Source organism: Salvia miltiorrhiza, chromosome 2 (assembly GCF_028751815.1).
Source record: "Salvia miltiorrhiza cultivar Shanhuang (shh) chromosome 2, IMPLAD_Smil_shh, whole genome shotgun sequence".
Taxonomy (NCBI): domain Eukaryota; kingdom Viridiplantae; phylum Streptophyta; class Magnoliopsida; order Lamiales; family Lamiaceae; genus Salvia; species Salvia miltiorrhiza.
The window spans coordinates 35,184,334-35,203,320 of NC_080388.1; the positions used below are offsets into that span (position 1 = coordinate 35,184,334).

Sequence of the window (18,987 nt, forward strand, 5' to 3'; positions counted from 1 at the left end):
CACCCTGACTGGTCCAAGTGGGCAAACCCGTCAATTCTTTCCAAGCATTCGCGGCCACCCAAGTATCCGGCATGCCCTTCAATCGCTTCGGGTGAAACCCAAAGACTTCATTCATGATCCGGTAGGTGACGACGCACGACCTATTCAGCATGCGACAGTGGAGCTCGGACTTGTCGGCGGTCATGTTGAGGGTGCAAAGGAACTCCAAATGCAGCGGAAGCAAGCCCGGCTGCGTGGTTTGTGAAAACTTGTAGAGTCCCATATTCTTCAAATGTGCCTCGATGGCCTTGTCAAGCTTCAACCTTCTGAGCAGTGGCCAATCAAGACAGCGAGGTTGGGTGACTTGCTTCCCTTTTAACGCCGTCCACCGAGTGCCCTCCCAATCTTCATAGATGGCGAACGGGGCATTGTAGACATGCCGGATATCCTTCGGTGGCGAGGGAGGGCGGGGGAGTTGGATAGGCGAGGCCGGCGGGCGGCTAGAAGAGGCCGGAGGGCTAGGTGGGGCCTCATCCTCGTCGTCGGCGACTATGAGGTGGCGGCGGCGCTTGTAGGTAGTGAGATTCGCCATAGAATGAGCTGGATGTGGGTAGACGGCACCGGCTGTGCTGACGGCGGAGGCTGTGGAGACGGCGGAGGCTGTGGAGACGGCGGCAGCTGTGGAGCACGGCGGCGGCCGTGTAGACGGCGGCGGCCGTGGTCTGCTGAAGGTGGTGGCGGGCCAGCGCTGCGTCGGCGGCTGCGGCAGAGGCTGTGTGGCGGCGGCGGCTGCAGCAGCGGTTGGGATGGAGGCCGGTAATGGTGGAGACGGGCTGGGGAGTGGTGGTGGGGTTTGGTGGGCGGCGGTGGTAAAGGAGGGCGGTGGTTGGTGGTGGGAAGTGGTGGTGGTCGGATCTGGGTGGAGGTTGGTGGTGGTGTGGTGGTGTTCAGATGGTGGTGGAGGTGGTGGTTGTGGTTGGCGGTGGGGAGTGGTGGTGGTCGGATGTGGGTGGAGGTTGGTGAGGGAGGCGGGTGGCTGATGGTGGGGGAGGAAATAGGGTTTAATGTTTATAGGGAAGGGGCGGGCTGGGCTGGGCTGGGCGGGCTAGGCTGGGGGTGACGGCGGCCGCCGTGGGACGGCGCCGCCGTGCACCCCCTACGGGGTTTTGTGTGGAAAAAGGGAATTTGGGTGGAATTGGGTGTGACGGCGCCCGCCGTGAGACGGCGGCGCCGTGGGACGGCGCCGCCGTCCCCCCCTTTCGGCATTTTGCTGAGTTTTTTGAAACTTTTGGTGGTGCGCCGGGTTCGATCCCCGGCAACGGCGCCAAAATTTGACTCATCCTAAAACACCTAGCGGATGGACTCGAATTTATACGAGGTCGTCCTAGGGTGATAAGGTGACTCAAGTCGTCTCACAAGGAAGACTTAGCAGGGCTCTAATCGGGTAATTGGGTCTGTCACTAACTCGCTCTCTAATCACCAAGGCATAAACAGAAGGAAACAATAAACATTAACTAATGTAGAAAACATATAAGAACTAAGAACATGCGATTGAACATTAAACCTATCAACTAGGGTTTTAATCTAGAGTTTTAAACAAACGATCATACTCATAACCTACAATCAATTTGAAACCAAAGCATGAAAACTAAATCAAGCATCCGATTCAAGTACAATGAAAACCTTAATCACCATAAAAGAAATCTCTAAACATTCACCAACAAGAAGGAAAGCGTAGGCAATAACAACGAACTACGAATCACGTAGATTATCAAGAATCAACAACAATGATCTCCAATCATCACATTCATCAAAAGCATAAAATAAAGGATTCAAATAACCAAGGATTCAAATAAACTAAGATAAAAAGTGAGTTATTACAAATAAAACGTAGCAATCCAAGAAATCTAATCCAATCGAAAGTTGGATGACATCAATAGCGTTCCAATGAATCCAAAAGCGAAAGTAAATATTTTGAAGCTCCAAAAACCATGGAAAAAGTGTGGAATTTGCCCTAGAGGCTGCTGTGGTCGAAGATGTGAAGAAAAACCCTAAAAATGGGTTTTTATACGGAAATCCGTAACTACCGGATTTGGCCAGGGACGGCGGCACCGTGGACGGCGGCTGCCGTGGGACGGCGCCGCCGTGAGGGTGCTTCGCAGAATCCTCCAAAAAAAGGGCACGGCCCGCGCCGTGGGGCCGCGGCCGCCGTCTCGACGGCGGTCATGAGCCTGCCTTCGAAATTCACTCCAAACGATGCTGAAAATGCTCGACAACTCACGAATCATGCACACGACAATAGTATACCCAAAAAGATCATCGAACACGTGAAAAATAGGGCAAAAAGATATAAAACATGCTCGAATGCACAGCGGAAACATACGCAAAACTACCCAAATACGAGGTAAACATGTATCAAGCGCTGAATGCCAAAACCGGAGAGGAGGTGGATTTTCTACCGATTCCTAAGGAATTATATAGGAAAAGAGTAGAGGAATTTAAGTTCGCGCTGATAGGGAGGTTGATGATTCGAAAAGGGGTTAAACCACGTCTAACTCATGAAATAAAAGCGGAGCTTCAGAATATTTGAGGAATTCCTAATGATTGGCAGCTCATAACCATGGGGAAAGGATATTACACGCTTAAATTCAGAACTTTGGATGATAAGAAGGCTGCGAAAGCAAACCTGGTTCAAGAGTTGAAGGATGGGCAGTTACGCCTTCGCGAGTGGGTTCCAAAATTCAACCCTTATAAGGAGGTTTCTGCCCTAGAACAAGTTTGGGTACGTATTTACTACTTACCCATTGAATTATGGCATCCGGAAGTTATTGCGGCAATTGGACGTTACCTGGGAAATCCGATAAAAGTGGATGGTTGCTCGGGGGCGGGTGAAGTAGGACACTACGCGCGCGTGTTGGTGGAGCTTGACATGTCTCTCCCTCTCAGGGAGGGACTTAGGATGGATGAAGGGGATAGTGCTTTTCATGTAGAATTTTACTATGAAAATCTTTCCCTCTTTTGCTCGCGTTGTAAGATCACAGGACACTCCACGGATAAATGTCGAAAAGCAAAGAACTGGAACCAGGATAGGGGGAATGCGAGAGTGGAGGGTATTAACTCTGGCGATAAGGTGATGGAGCCTAACAAACATGTTAAGGAGTGGCAGTCGAAACCTGTTGGGAACCTTGTGGAATATCCTAACCCTTGTTTTGATGATACCAAAATTCATAGGACTTAAATGTAATAGACTAGAATCGTTTTGAACTCAAGTGTTAGAGTTCGTTTCTAGTTTAGTTGCGGTGTCAAAGACTGAAGACTGAAGACTGAAGAATGAAGACTGAAGACTGAAGACTGGAGTTACCAACTGAAGTATCAGTTGAAGAATCAGTTGAAGACTGATTATTTAATGCGCGCCATAGACTGATACTAAAGTCAAGTATCAGTTGAACATTCCTCCTAGGACTGATCTTCCAACGTTCAGAGGAAGCCACGTACGCTCAAGTACAGCCGCATTAAATGCAGAGATATCTCAATATCTTATCTCTGCAGAGGTCATTCCTATCTGGTGGTTACTTTTCAGAGATGTCACATCTCATGTCGATTCAAAGAGAGCCGTTTCCACACAGACAAGGAACCTCGAAGATTGAAGCCTCAGCCCAAATTCGAATTGCTCTCCAACGGAAGAAATCTTGAGGATGATTTACGCCAACGGATCTATTCAAGAGTTCTCCTACAAATAGCGCTCGAGGATCACTTCAATCTTCACCGATTCAACAACATAAGCTGAAGCTCTGCCGAAATAGCTACTCAGCCGAAAAGCTTAAACGCTCAAAGCTTGAATCGAAGAAGAGAATTCCAAAGCCAAAATCAGTCACTGCTGATTACATACATTCTCTTAGACCCTAGGCATATATTCTGTGTACCCAGAAGCCAAAGGTCAAACTTGCTTCAAAGAACTTGTTCTTTGTAAGTATAGTTGGCACTCGTTTAAACCTCTCCCCCATAAGAGTGTTTGAGTGACTCGGAGATTCAGGAAGGTACTCTGAACTCTGAAAGGGAAGTCTGAGCACGAGGTGTGCTTAGCAGGGAAATCCTACGCGAGTTGTGTAGGTGCTGAAATCCTATACGAGGTGTGTAGGTAGGGAAACCCTACGCGAGGTGTGTAGGTGCTGAAGAGAGTTTATCTTCAGTTTACGGTTTGCAGTGCACCAGGCAAGCACTTGCGGAGTGGATTGTTGGTCTGATCAACCAGCCGTGGATGTAGGAAAGAGTTTTTCCGAACCACGTAAAAGTCTCTGTGTTATTTACAGCTTTCAGTTTTACATTCTTTACTGTGCTATTTCTATTGATAAAACTGAACACTGACTAACTTCTAGAGAAACCCTAATCCAACTATCTGCTCCACCGAGGCTATTCGAAACTAAGTTTAATTTTCGCTGCGTGTGATATCAATCTGACTAAACTATCCTCTGATAGTAAGGAAGAGAGATATCATCTCTATCTTTGCAAACACGACTGAAGCCCTTACGTGGATCAGTTAAGTTCTTGTGACTTAACTGATAACTCTTTACTGAAGAGCTTTCAGTATCAGTCGTCAACCCTGTTGGTCAAAACTAATTTCGGTTAAACAGGTGTATTGTTTGCTTGTAAAGTTTCTTTTCTATCTCTGACTGAGATCCCTCTGATTGAGGTTGGTAGATAGATTAAAAAATAGCCTATAGGTGTATTCCCCCCCCCCCATACACCTATTCGAGACCCCCCGGACCTAACAATTGGTATCAGAGCAGGTTGTTCGCAAGAACTATCTGTCTCTGACTAGTTCCTACTTGAACTAGATCCTTTCTTAAAGGTCTCGAAGAAGTTTTATTCTTTCTTATTTTTGTGCTTGCTATTTGCTCTATCTGCTGTTATCTGTTCTCTCTTTTTTGATGGAGACTAACCACAGCAGATTATCTTCTCTACCTATGTTTAGTATTGAAAAATACGACATATGGAAGTTTCGGCTTGAAAGCTTCCTCACCGCCCAACATTGCAGAATGTGGGAAGTCATCACCAGCGGTCCGATCATCATCACCGAAACTGTAAAAAGGGTTCCTACTGACATCCATCAGGAACCTTACGATGAGGACCAGCCCAAGTCTAAGGCAGACTTCACCACAGAAGAAAGGAAGCAAGATGAGTTAGACAACCTCGCCAAAAGCATCATCTCCGGCACCGTTCCCGACAAGCATGTCATGAAGATCATCAAGTGCAGAACAGCAAAGGAGATGTGGGACATTCTGGAAAGAATGTGCGTAGGTTCTGAGGAAATCAAGGAGAATAAGCTATCAATAGCTTGCCAGAAATTCGACTCCTTCCTCATGCTCAAGAATGAATCTGTCGAGGAAATGGAACAAAGATTCAATCTTATATTGAATGAAGTTCAATCCATTTCCAAAGAAAAATACACTCAACGAGAAATCAACCTGAAGATTCTTCGAGCACTGCCACGTGGAGAATGGCAGATCTACTCAGTCGCTCATCAGTATAAGCCAGGATTCAGTCAGCTCCCGACAAACAAGCTTTTCTCCGATCTCATGGAAAATGAGTTCGACCTTATGAGAAATCTTGGTAACAAGAAGGCTGGAGGATCAGACGAAGATGGTCCATCAACCTCAAGAGGAGTTGCACTGAAGGCCTCGATCAGAGAAGGCAAGAAGCAGATCAAGGAGCCAACGGAACTCAACCCTGAGGACTTCTTCAGTCAATATGCCCTATTGACTGAAAGATTCAACAAGATGGAGTCCAAGTTCCGGAAGTACAGAAGGTTCCACAAGCAGCACTACAAGGGAAAAGAAAGAGAAGGGGACTCCAGACATTCCACAGATCGAAGCGGAGAAAGGAAGCCAGCCGCTTACGACATCAAAGAATTAGAATGTTTTGGATGCAGAAAGAAAGGGCACTTTCGACATGAATGCCCTGAATTGACTCCAGCTGAGCGCAGGGAACTGAAACCGAAGAAAGATCGCAGATCTTCGAAGAAGAAAGCGATGGTTGCTGATGATGCTGATTCTTCCAACGACACATCAGAATCATCCGACTTCGACAGTTCCAGCTCAGATGATGAGAGCCGAGCCCTGATGGCCAACGAATCAGAAAGTGTAGCCGACAACAGCTACGACAATGGAATGAATGGCCCAGAGGTAAAATCTCTCATAAAAACTCCATATACTGATAACTTCCTGATGCTTTCAGGAAATCACTCAGAATCTGGAGATAGCTCATCCGTTGAAACTGACGAGTTTGATCAGCTCCTGACTGATCACTGTCAGCTGAGGAAAATATTCGAAGATCTCCTCAAGCTGAATCAGAAAATGGACAAGGAGATCAATGATGAACGAGCTAAACATCAGACAATCATCTACTTTCCAGATGAAACTTGTCTTGATCAGCTAATCATGGAGAACAGCCGACTGGAAGAAGAGCTCAGAGTCTCCAACTCAGAATGTGAAAGAGCATCTCATGAAATCAAGAGGCTCAATCACAAGCTGGAAGAAACAGTCAAGAGCTGCATGATGCAGTCTCCCATGATGAGCAACTTTCCATCGAAAGGACTGGTCAACAACATCGGAGGAAAGGTTGCATCTGCCAAAGGAAAGAAAATCATGATCATCTCTAAGAATGATCCTTCTGAAATCACAACCTCAGAAGAATCAAGAGACCATGATATGGATGAAGTTCACAAGCGCAGACTGATGACCAGATCAAATGTTCCACCTCCACGAAGCTACAGACGAGCTAAGGAGGCTCCCAACCAGATCATCTTATTGAAAAGGCTGGAAAGCAGATTTCAGTCAAAGATCCGGGAAGGAACATCAGGAGCCAAGAAGAATCTTCCTCATCAATCCAGGGGGAAGAAAGGCCACATCAGTCAGAAACTGACATCCTCAGTTCAGTTTCAGAAGGAACAACATCCATGGAGATCAAGCAATGCTGAGTCCAGTCGAGCCATGCCAATTCCTCGACGACAAGTCACTGGACGACAGACAAATCTCCATAAGTTTGCAAAGACTAAAGTATCACAAGGAAGATACTTCACCGAGCAAAGAAGACCTCAACCACTCATCAGACAGAACTGCTACAAGAGTGAGGCCTTCAAAAGGATTTCTCAACAGAAGAATGCTCAAGTGCCACCTGAAGCGCCAACGACATCGATCAGACATCCAACAAAGCGCAAAAGATCAGCCAGACCAATTCTGAAGCAGATTTGGGTTCCAAAGGGAACTCGAACTAACAATGAAGGACCCAAAGTTTGACTGGGTGCCTGAAGCAACTCTTCCTTGCAGGTCAATGTCAGGAAACATAAAAAGAAGGAAGAGGCCAAAGCTTCAATCAGAACGTGGTATCTGGACAGTGGCTGTTCGAAGCATATGACGGGCTACAAAGAATATCTATCCCAGTATGTTGAGAAAGCTGGATCCAAAGTTGCATTCGGAGACAACTCGATTGGAGAAACAAAAGGCTACGGTGTGCTCAACATGGGTAACGCCAGTATCAGTAATGTTAGCTTTGTTTCTGGTCTTAAACATAATCTGTTGTCTGTGAGTCAATTTTGTGACAGTGGTTTCACAGTGAAAATCAAAAAGGATGAATTCACTGTTAGAAACAATCAGAAGAAGGTGGTTCTGAAGGGATTCAGACAAGGGAGTCTCTACGTCGTTTCTTCGGAGGACAGCCCACCAGAAACGTGCCTCATCAGCAAGAGCAGCTCGGAGCTCAATTGGCTATGGCACAAGAGACTCAACCATCTCAACTTCAAGACGATCAACAAACTTGCTAAACATCAACTGGTAGAAGGTCTTCCTTCTATTGTATTCCAGAAGAAGCAAGAATGTGAAGCATGCCTCAGAGGAAAGCAGACGCGGACGTCATTCAAGTCAAAGACAGGACACTCCTATGGAAGGATTCTGCATCTACTTCACATGGATCTGTTTGGCCCAATCACTCCAGGAAGCTACAACGGTAGGAAGTACACCTTGGTAGTTGTGGATGATTATTCACGATATACTTGGGTTATCTTTCTCTTCAAAAAGAAGGAGACACTGGAGGAACTGCCAAAGCTGCTGAGAAGACTGAGCGTTGAAAAGGAAGTCAACATCATCAGCATCAGATCAGATCGTGGGACTGAGTTCCTCAATACTGTCATTCGTGAGTATTGTGATGAACAAGGAATCAGTCATCAAACTTCTGCAGCAAGAACTCCCCAGCAGAATGGAGTCGCAGAAAGAAGAAACCGGTCTCTAAAGGAAGCAGCCAGGACGATGCTAGCCGAGTCAAAACTTCCCTTGAAGTTTTGGGCCGAAGCAGTCAACAACGCATGCTACACGCAGAATCGCTCCTTCCTCACTCAGAGACATGGAAGAACTCCATACGAGTTATGGAAGAACAGAAAGCCATCGATTGCCTACTTTCATGCTTTCGGTTCTAAGTGTTTCATACACAACAATGATAAGAAGAGGTTGAACACCTTCGATAGCAAGGCTGATCCAGGAGTCTTCCTTGGATACTCTGGAACAGAACGTTCAAGCAAAGCCTATCGAGTGTTCAATACTCAAACTCTTTGTGTAGAAGAAACACCTCATGTGATCTTTGATGAGTCTACAGATGGTTTCATGGAACAAGATGCTGAAAAGGATGTTCAGATCGCTGAAGGTTCCAAAGCTGAAATCCACACTGTCGAGCCCTCTACTGTCTTAGTGTGGGGACCTGGCAAAGATGAAGATACTGAGATGCTTCAGTATCAGAAGATCAACCAACGGTCTGAAGTCCAGACTGGAGCCAATACAGATGCCATCAGTCAAGGGGGAACTCCAATTGCTGAAGTTCAAGTTGAACGCGCAGAAGCCGCCCCAGCTCAACTCACCCCTGCTCCAGAAGGTGCTCAACATCCCAGAGCTATTCTGACCGAAGAAGCTCCACCATCCCCTGAAGAGATCAAGAAGTATCGAAGTTGGTTTGAACTCCACTCTAAGGAGAACATCATTGGAGAACCATCAGATGGCGTCAAGACTCGGAGATCAATGTGCAACCTCGTCTTCGACATCAACCAGAACTGCATCAACGAAGATAAGAATTTCAGCTGTTTCTTATCAACTACAAAGCCCAAGGATATTGAAGAAGCTCTGAAGTCCACTGAATGGGTTCATCGCAATGCTAGAGGAACTCAATGAATTCAACCGGAATTCAGTTTGGGAGCTTGTGGATCGACCAGACGATGCAAAGGTGATTGGCTTGAAATGGATTTTCAAGAACAAGGAAGACAAAGAAGGAAACGTTGTGAGAAACAAAGCAAGGCTTGTGGCTAAAGGATACAGTCAAGAAGAAGGAATAGACTACGACGAGACATTCGCCCCAGTTGCCAGATTGGAAGCAGTCAACTCTTCTTAGCCTTCGCAGCTCACAAAGGTTTCAAGGTACACCAAATGGATGTCAAGTGTGCATTTCTTAATGGAGTGCTCACAGATGAAGTCTATGTAGAACAACCTCCCGGATTTGAGGTTGCTGGACCAGAAAAGGTGTACAAGCTGAAGAAAGCGCTCTATGGATTGAAGCAAGCACCAAAGAGCGTGGTATGATACTCTCTCTGAGTATCTGATTGAACAAGGCTTCAAAAAGGGATCTGTGGACAGAACCTTGTTCACTCTCAAAGAAGGAGAAGATCTCTTGCTTGTTCAAATTTATGTCGATGACATAATCTTCGGATCCAAATCCGAACGCATGTGCAATAAGTTTGCTGACATCATGACGAACAAATTCCAAATGTCCATGATGGGAGAAATGAATTTCTTTCTCGGATTGCAAGTCAAGCAGACCAAAGAAGGAATACTGATCAGCCAGTCCAAGTATGCCAAGGAGCTGATAGCTAAGTTCGGTATTCAGCACATGAAATCAGTCAAGATCCCAATGAACACAAACTGGAAAGTCAATCCAGGTTCAGAAGGAAGCTCTGTCTCTTCGAAGAAGTACAGAGAAATCATTGGATCTTTGCTGTATTTGACTGCGAGCAGACCAGATATCGCATTTGCAGTCGGGGTTTGTGCAAGATATCAATTAGATCCTAAGGAAGCTCATTTGGATGTAACGAAGCGGATTCTGAGATATCTCAAGGGCACACCCAATTTAGGATTGTGGTACCCAGCAGACGACGACATCAAGCTCACTGGATTTTCAGACTCCGACTTCGGTGGATGCAAGCTTGATCGCAAGTCAACCTCCGGAACATGTCAATTCCTAGGCAACAAGCTCATCTCTTGGTTTTCAAAGAAGCAGACTTCAGTCGCCACCTCTACAACTGAAGCTGAATATGTTGCTGCCGGAAGCTGCTGCTCACAAATCCTGTGGTTAGTCCATCAACTAAAGGACTATGGGATCGAGGAAAAGGAAGTTCCTATCTATTGCGACAGCTCCAGTGCTATTGCAATCTCCCAGAATCCAGTTCATCACACCAGAGTCAAACACATTGAGATTCGACATCACTTCATTCGTGATCATGTCGAAAAGAAGAATATCTCTGTGGAATGGATTCCCACTGCTATTCAGAGAGCGGACCTGCTGACCAAGGCTCTTCCAGAAGAGAGGTTCAATGATCTGTGTGCAAAGATCGGCCTCATCAACCCTGAAGAGTGATGCTGTGTTTGAAGATTTTCTCAAACAGTCTTGCTGACTAGTGGTCAACCAACTGCTGCTTCTACGATCGCCGACGTGGAATGCAATGAAGTCCGAATACTCATCTGAAGAAGAAGTCATCCTGATGATTCAACCAGGATCACGTGGTATCAACTGACTACTATGTTCAGTTGATCAGTAAGTATTTTAAATGCTTACCTTTTCAAAAATCAGTTATTTTAGTTTAGAGCTTTAAGTGTTTAGTTCAAAACCTTTTCTCTAACTGATCAGTTTTCTTCAAAAACTTTAACTGATTGTTGGAATTGTTGGAAAATGGAATATCCGAAAAGGACAAGAATTTTATAAAGAGAAAATCTGTTTTGATTGAACTTGTCCTGATCTTTTTGCCAAAAATCCTTCCAACCTTTTTGCCTCTGCAATAAAATTTCTAGAAATACTCATTGACATGACAAATGTAATGATGCTTTTCAAAGTCCTTCGCAGTGACGGCGAACGCGAAATTTTTCTTCAATTGCAATTTAGGCACAGTTTTCGAAAAATCTTTTCATCTTCTACATGGTTCACATCTTGTCTATCTATACACCATGCTGTCTTCACGATTTTTCTGCATCAACTAACAACTCTGCACAGCCTTCACTGTGAGAAAAAGGTTTCAATTTCTTTTAAAGTTGCAGAGAAAAATTGTTCCGACTAAAGGAGAAATCTATGACTGCAAAGTCATGGAGTGGAAGAATGACGCTCATAGTCTTGGTCTTCATCGGACCCTTCCACTGGATCACAACGTCTCTCCGACGTCAAAGTTTGCTCTACCCTCACTTGTATCCAGCGAAGCGAGTGTCTTCCATTCTCATGCATGGCGCCAAGAAGCTTCACCGCTTCTGGAGGAGATATACCGTATCGCATATCTCGTGCTCCTCCCTGGCTTGCAACAAACAACGAGATCACTCTTGTTGTTGGCCGGCATCTTCAGCCGCACCGGGTCTATTCTTCACAGACCCTGGGTCGGCGAGTCGACGGTGTTAGTCTTCTCAGCTGCCACCGCTTCGATTCTTCCTTCTCACACCCTTCCCTCATTTCTCTCCTTCTTTCCAATTCACCAACCTGATCCTTCTCCTCATAAGGCAGCCCTCTCCTTCTTCCAAGGCAGCCTTCTTCTATCTTCCGCCTTCTACGTTTTCTTGTCCTCCTCCACTTCTCCGTCTCCCTCATCTCCTCACCCCACAATTGACGTCCTCCTCTTCTGCTTATCCGGACTCACTCTGTTCTCAAATCTTCTCACAAACTTTTGAGACTCGGAGTTGGGTACCGTCTGATCATAGCCTCCATCGTCATCTCTCTTTTTGATGTTGCCAAAAAGGGGGAAAGTTGGGAAAGTCAGAAGTCAGAGAGAAACCTTTTCTTGAGGTTACTCCCTGTCCTCTAACTCTTGACTGATGATGGAACAGCAAAGGATCACCAGAAGTTAGAAGGATGACGTTTCAGAAAAGACCTCAATTCAACGGAAAACAAGTGAGAGTGGAACAAGCTTAGGAACATGAAGACACGAAGACAGAAGATGAAGATCAAGAAGTTCAAGGCGCAGCCAAGCAGACTGCTGGAGTCCATGGTTTAACCATGATGTTTTTTTGTTTATCGTTTTACTCCAATATAAGTCTTGCTCTGTACCTCGACTGATGGCTTATCAGTCCTTTTAATGAAATGAACTTCTTATTGATCTCACCCTGAAGATAATGACTCTTTGTCCAGGCTCTGATTTATGGTTTTTCTGTCTTCTTTAAAGTTCTGTGTTTAGAACTGTTTTCGTTCTTGCTCTAAGTATAAGTTGTTTAGGTTCTATTGTTAAGGGGGAACTGTTTTCACCCATCGTCTAGAACTTGTACTGAGAGCTCAGTCTTTTTAATGTCTAGAACTGCTGTGTGGTTTTGGCATCATCAAAAAGGGGGAAATTGTTGGGAACCTTGTGGAATATCCTAACCCTTGTTTTGATGATACCAAAATTCATAGGACTTAAATGTAATAGACTAGAATCGTTTTGAACTCAAGTGTTAGAGTTCGTTTCTAGTTTAGTTGCGGTGTCAAAGACTGAAGACTGAAGACTGAAGAATGAAGACTGAAGACTGAAGACTGGAGTTACCAACTGAAGTATCAGTTGAAGAATCAGTTGAAGACTGATTATTTAATGCGCGCCATAGACTGATACTAAAGTCAAGTATCAGTTGAACATTCCTCCTAGGACTGATCTTCCAACGTTCAGAGGAAGCCACGTACGCTCAAGTACAGCCGCATTAAATGCAGAGATATCTCAATATCTTATCTCTGCAGAGGTCATTCCTATCTGGTAGTTACTTTTCAGAGATGTCACATCTCCTGTCGATTCAAAGAGAGCCGTTTCCACACAGACAAGGAACCTCGAAGATTGAAGCCTCAGCCCAAATTCGAATTGCTCTCCAACGGAAGAAATCTTGAGGACGATTTACGCCAAGGGATCTATTCAAGAGTTCTCCTACAAATAGTGCTCGAGGATCACTTCAATCTTCACCGATTCAACAACATAAGCTAAAGCTCTGCCGAAATAGCTACTCAGCCGAAAAGTTTAAACGCTCAAAGCTTGAATCGAAGAAGAGAATTCCAAAGCCAAAATCAGTCACTACTGATTACATACATTCTCTTAGACCCTAAGCATATATTCTGTGTACCCAGAAGCCAAAGGTCAAACTTGCTTCAAAGAACTTGTTCTTTGTAAGTATAGTTGGCACTCGTTTAAACCTCTCCCCCATAAGAGTGTTTGAGTGACTCGGAGATTCAGGAAGGTACTCTGAACTCTGAAAGGGAAGTCTGAGCACGAGGTGTGCTTAGCAGGGAAATCCTACGCGAGTTGTGTAGGTGCTGAAATCCTATACGAGGTGTGTAGGTAGGGAAACCCTACGCGAGGTGTGTAGGTGCTGAAGAGAGTTTATCTTCAGTTTACGGTTTGCAGTGCACCAGGCAAGCACTTGCGGAGTGGATTGTTGGTCTGATCAACCAGCCGTGGATGTAGGAAAGAGTTTTTCCGAACCACGTAAAAGTCTCTGTGTTATTTACAGCTTTCAGTTTTACATTCTTTACTGTGCTATTTCTATTGATAAAACTGAACACTGACTAACTTCTAGAGAAACCCTAATCCAACTATCTGCTCCACCGAGGCTATTCGAAACTAAGTTTAATTTCCGCTGCGTGTGATATCAATCTGACTAAACTATCCTCTGATAGTAAGGAAGAGAGATATCATCTCTATCTTTGCAAACAAGTGTTTGATCAAATAATAAGTTCTTGTGACTTAACTGATAACTCTTTACTGAAGAGCTTTCAGTATCAGTCGTCAACCCTGTTGGTCAAAACTAATTTCGGTTAAACAGGTGTTTGGTTTGCTTGTAAAGTTTCTTTTCTATCTCTGACTGAGATCCCTCTGATTGAGGTTGGTAGATAGATTAAAAAATAGCCTATAGGTGTATTCCCCCCCCATACACCTATTCGAGACCCCCCGGACCTAACAAAACCAAATCGGGGAGTCTCAGGTAACAGAAACGGACAGCTGCATGAAGCTACTGCTGGCAACAGATTTGAGGTTCTGGAGAATGTCAATGAAGCTGTGAATGAGGAGTGCTCTGGGCCGGACCTCCTGGAAAAAGATCAAGTTCAAGATTCGACGGTGGAGGGAAATCATACTGTTTTGGCACCGGAGAAGGAACAGACGGCTGACGGGAACGCCCTCATTGAAGTTACCACTTCGAAGGACGATCAGGAAGTTAATCCTAAGAATGACAGAGGCGAGAGGACTCAGGCAGCTGAGTCTAGTTTTAATGATAAGGCGGGAGATACTTCGGATCTGAAAGCATTAACTTTGGAAAATGCTTTGAAAATTCAACAGCTAGAGTCGCTCATTGTCGGCCTCTCGGCGGAGGAAGCTCAAACTGTTAAACGTGGGCGTAGGAGACCGCCCAAAGAAGCAGGACGCGGAGGTCGTTATTGAGTTATTCCAGTTACTACGAGTGCGGGAGATTCGATCAAAAATAGACTCAGAAAGGCTATAGATATGGGACACAGTCCGAAGAACTTTATCATAGAGCAACCAGTGAGGCCAAGTATCAGTACTATGCATAATTTAACAACTCAGAGCTGGGCTGATCAAGTGGAGATGGAGGAAACTCCATCGCCTAATCTCTAATCTTTGCTATGAATATGCTCGTTCGGAACGTCAGGGGTCTTACGGACGAATCTAAATAGCTGTTAAGGGAGCATTGCCGCTCCTTTTCTCCTATTATTTTGGGGATTATTGAACCAAAATCCAAATTTCATAAAACGCGGCCGGGTTTCTGGCATTCACTAAATCTCTCTCCTCGTCACCAAAATTGTCGGTTGTCTAGACGCTCTAATATTTGGTTTTTTTCTCAACCATCTATTGTTACTACTATATGCTTTTCTTCAGAGCAGGCGATTATTGCAGATTGTTCCTGGCAGAATACTTCGTTTCGGGTGGTTATCATTCACGGAGCCAACGATCCGATTCTCAGAAGAGATCTTTGGAGAGATCTTTTGCAGTTCACTGATGGTAATACAGTGTTTATAGGAGACTTCAATGCCATCAAGGGCGCTCATGAGCGTCTGAGCTCCGTTATACCTGCTAGGGGACCTTGTTTGGAGTTTTATGATTTTATTAACTCTACGGGTTTCATCGAGCCGGCCACCTCTGGGTTGTTTTACACATGGTCTGGGCGACGGTTTCTTCCAGAACATGTTGAGTCTTTGCTTGATAGAGCTCTGGTCTCGAATTCTTTTGTCGATCTTTGGAGTGGCGTCAGCACGCAGGTGCTGCCCAGGGTAACTTCTGATCATTCCCCCGTGGTTCTGCTTTGCCGGCCGAGAGCAGCTCAGGGAAAGAGGTCATTCCGTTTTCTCAATATGTGGATCGAACACCCGGATTTCTTGACGGTGGTGCGAGATTCATGGGAAGAGGCGGTGAACACGCCGTGCCCGATTCTCACGGTGATGCTTAAACTGAAGCGTTTGAAAGGGAAACTTCGGGATTAGAATAGGACTGGGTTTGGTAATTTTGATGCTCAACTTGCTACTCTACAGCAGGAGCTTGCTGTTATTCAGGGCCATATTTCCGCGCATGGCTATAATGAGGATAATTTTAATGAGGAGGTCACGAAGCAGGCGGCCATTACAACCATTCTTAATCGCAAAAATACTCATTTACAGCAAATGAGCAGAATTTCTTGGTTGAAGGATGGAGACCGAAATATGAAGTTCTTTCACAGAATGCTCCGTTTCAGAAATTCCAGTTCGCCTATTGGGCATCTTCATATTGGAGGGGTTATTTCTTATGATCAGAAAGCCATCGAGCAACACATTATTGAGCATTTTACTAATCTCTTCTCTCAGGATACGAGGCAAAATGTGGAGATTGTGGAGTTGGAGGCTATTATTGATATGCAGGTTACTACTGAGCAGAATCAGGATCTCACGACGATTCCTTCTGAGCTGGAAATTGCAGCGACGGTCATGGGAATGGAAGCTAATAGCGCGCCCGGTCCGGATGGTTTCTCGGGTATTTTTTTCCGACATTGCTGGAACATTGTTAAGCTTGATATCATTAGAGCAGTTCGGGGGTTTTTCCTGAACTCTTATCTTCCCCGTGGATGCAATGCCAACACCCTGGTTTTAATCCCTAAAACCGACATGATCTCCTCGGTCTCTAATCTCAGGCCGATTATTTTATCGAATTTCTTCTTCAAGATTATCTCCAAAATCTTGGCGGTCAGATTAAATAAAGTTGCTGCGGTCACGGTCTCTCAAAATCAGTTCGGGTTCATTAGCAGGCGCTCCATTCATGACTGCATAATGCTTGGTTCCGAGGGGTTCAATTGTATGGACCGCACCAACCATGGCTCTAATATGGCCTGCAAAATCGACATCAAGAAAGCCTTTGACACGATGTGCTGGGATTTCATCTTCAAGGTCCTTAAAGTTATGGGTTTTCAGGAGAAGTTCATCTTTTGGATTTCCCTAATTTTTCATTCCGCCAGGATCTCCATTCTCTACAACGGTAGGCTCAGCGGCTATTTCCCCTGCACCCGTGGGGTCAGGCAAGGGGACCCGCTTTCTCCCATTATCTTTGGCATAGCTGAGGATGTGCTCAGTCATTTAATCATTAACTGCGTTACCTCGAGACATCTCATTACTATGAGTTTCAGTCGGAGCATGAATTTTCCTACTCATTTGCTTTATGCTGATGATGTGTTGCTTTTCTGTAAAGCTTCACGCCGCAATGCGAAGAAGATTAAACATATTCTAGAGTACTATGAATCGATTTCCGGCCAGGTTTGCAGTTTGGAAAAATCGCGGATTTACTACGCGAAGGGCGTTACCACTCCTATGAAAAGAGGCATTAGTCAAGCTTTGGGTTTCACGCAGGGTGGAGATAGGGTGAATTACTTAGGTTCTCCTCTTTTTGTTGGAAAACCGAAGGCGTCCCATTTGATTGGCATCAAGGATCGCATTGTGCAGAAGTTCTCGAGATGGGCGGGTCTTAATCTTTCTATGGTTGGTCGACTCTGTCTTGTAAATTCGGTTATTCAAAGTTCCATCATTCACACTATGATGGTCTTCCGTTGGCCAAAGTCCCTTCTTTATGATTTGGATCGCAGCTGCAGAAACTTTATCTGGACGGGGAAAACGAATTTAAAGCCGTCGTGCACTGTTAAATGGAGTAGATGTTGCGCTATTAAAGAAGAGGGAGGCCTTGGAATTCGCTCTTTTACTATAATGAATAAAAGTTATCTTATGCGGATGGCGTGGAAGCTCATTAAAGGGGAGGAGTTCCCACATCGGTTGACGAGGTCGAGATATCTGGATAAGTTTGGTCACGCCAAAAAACATGTGGCTAATTCTTCGGTCTGGGTTGGCTTGAAACATGAGGTGGACGGTCTGGTGAATCTTTCTTTTGCGGAGATTGGAGACGGCGTCAATACTTTATTTTGGACGGATGATTGGTTGGGCTATAGGCTGTGCGATCGGCTATCGGTTCCTTCATACCTCCATGGGCTTCTCACGCATTCGGTGGCAGATTACTACTTCGATGATTGTTGGCATTTTTCTGAAAATTTTGTGCTGAACTTCCCTGAGATTGTTTGTGATATTCTTATTCTCCCGATGAACTCTGGACCGGATACTCGGTTTTGGAAACCTTCCCTTAGTGGCAATGTTACTTCTGCTCTTACCTTTGCTAATAGCTGCCATAAATTTCCTAAAGTGTCTTGGGGCAAATGGATTTGGGATGCGGCGATTCCTGTGAGAAGATCGTTAGTTTGTTGGCGGATTATTCACGGTCGTATCCCGACCATGGATTGCTTGATTCGACAAGGCCTGGTGGCGCCTAATGCTTGTCCGATTTGTTGGAACGACGCGAAGACGATTTCACACATTTTTTGGGAGTGTAGGGAGGTTCGACAGATCTGGGAGGTTTTTTTGGGTTGGTTTGGGCAGTCCGTGCTGTTGAATTGTTTAGATATCACAAGTTTCCTTGCCTTGGCTTGGAATGTCTCTTTCAGTTCACTGCTTCATCGTCTTTGGAAGGTGGGCATTATAAGTCTTCTTTGGATTATTTGGCAAAGTCGTAACAATGCTATCTTCGATGACAAGGCTTTCTCAAGGATTGGGGTTTTAGCGACGCTCAAAACTTTCTTCAAAGAGACAAATGGGGTTTCGAATCTTGGCTGCATGTCCAATGATTGGACGGATTATCTCATTATTCGAGCGGTGGGGGTCAAATCCAGATGTGCTCCACCCCCGGATTACATCTCGGTGCATTGGTGGCCTCCGGATATTAATTGGATGAAGGTTAACACCGATGGGTCGGCGACGGGGGCACCGGGATTAATCGCTGCTGGAGGTGTTTTTCGCGATCATACGGCTATAGTTTGCGGGTGTTTTCACATTAAGGGAGGCTCTGGTTTTGCTCTGGAAGCCGAGCTGTTGGCGGTGGTCACGGCAATCGCCATCGCTCGCTGTCGCGGTTGGAATCGCCTTTGGCTGGAGGCTGACTCCACCTATGTGGTGGATCTGCTCACGCGTCGCTCTTTGGACGTGCCTTGGAGATTTATGGCGTGCTGGAAAGAGACGCTTAAGCGTCTCACGGAGATGGAGTTACGGACTTCCCATATTTACCGGGAGGGGAACGCGGCTGCTGATCTTATGGCGCATCCGTCCCGGACGGAAGGTTGGTGGCCTGGGGTTATTGGTGACATACAAGAGGCTGTGGCGATGGACATGGCTACGCACAGTCACTGGCGCCGTGTCTAG

The 18,987-nt window shown here is 45.4% G+C and overlaps 1 protein-coding gene across 1 annotated transcript; it reads left to right on the forward strand.

Annotated features, from left to right (window-relative positions):
- Positions 1-2,599: 2,599 nt before the first annotated feature.
- LOC131008370 (uncharacterized) lies at positions 2,600-18,987 on the forward strand. Its single transcript, XM_057935254.1, has 4 exons — positions 2,600-3,089; positions 14,199-14,642; positions 15,110-15,666; positions 15,760-18,987. The coding sequence occupies exons 1-4, from the start codon at positions 2,600-2,602 to the stop codon at positions 18,985-18,987; spliced, it is 4,719 nt and encodes a 1,572-aa protein (XP_057791237.1).

Excerpts from the sequence above, each read along its gene's own strand:
- LOC131008370 (XM_057935254.1), top strand. The coding sequence starts at position 2,600 with ATGGGGAAAGGATATTACACGCTTAAATTCAGAACTTTGGATGATAAG. Across the intron at positions 3,090-14,198 it reads GGGGAATGCGAGAGTGGAGG|GTAACAGAAACGGACAGCTG; the intron begins GTATTAACTCTG and ends GGGGAGTCTCAG. Across the intron at positions 14,643-15,109 it reads CAAAGAAGCAGGACGCGGAG|AGCAGGCGATTATTGCAGAT; the intron begins GTCGTTATTGAG and ends GCTTTTCTTCAG.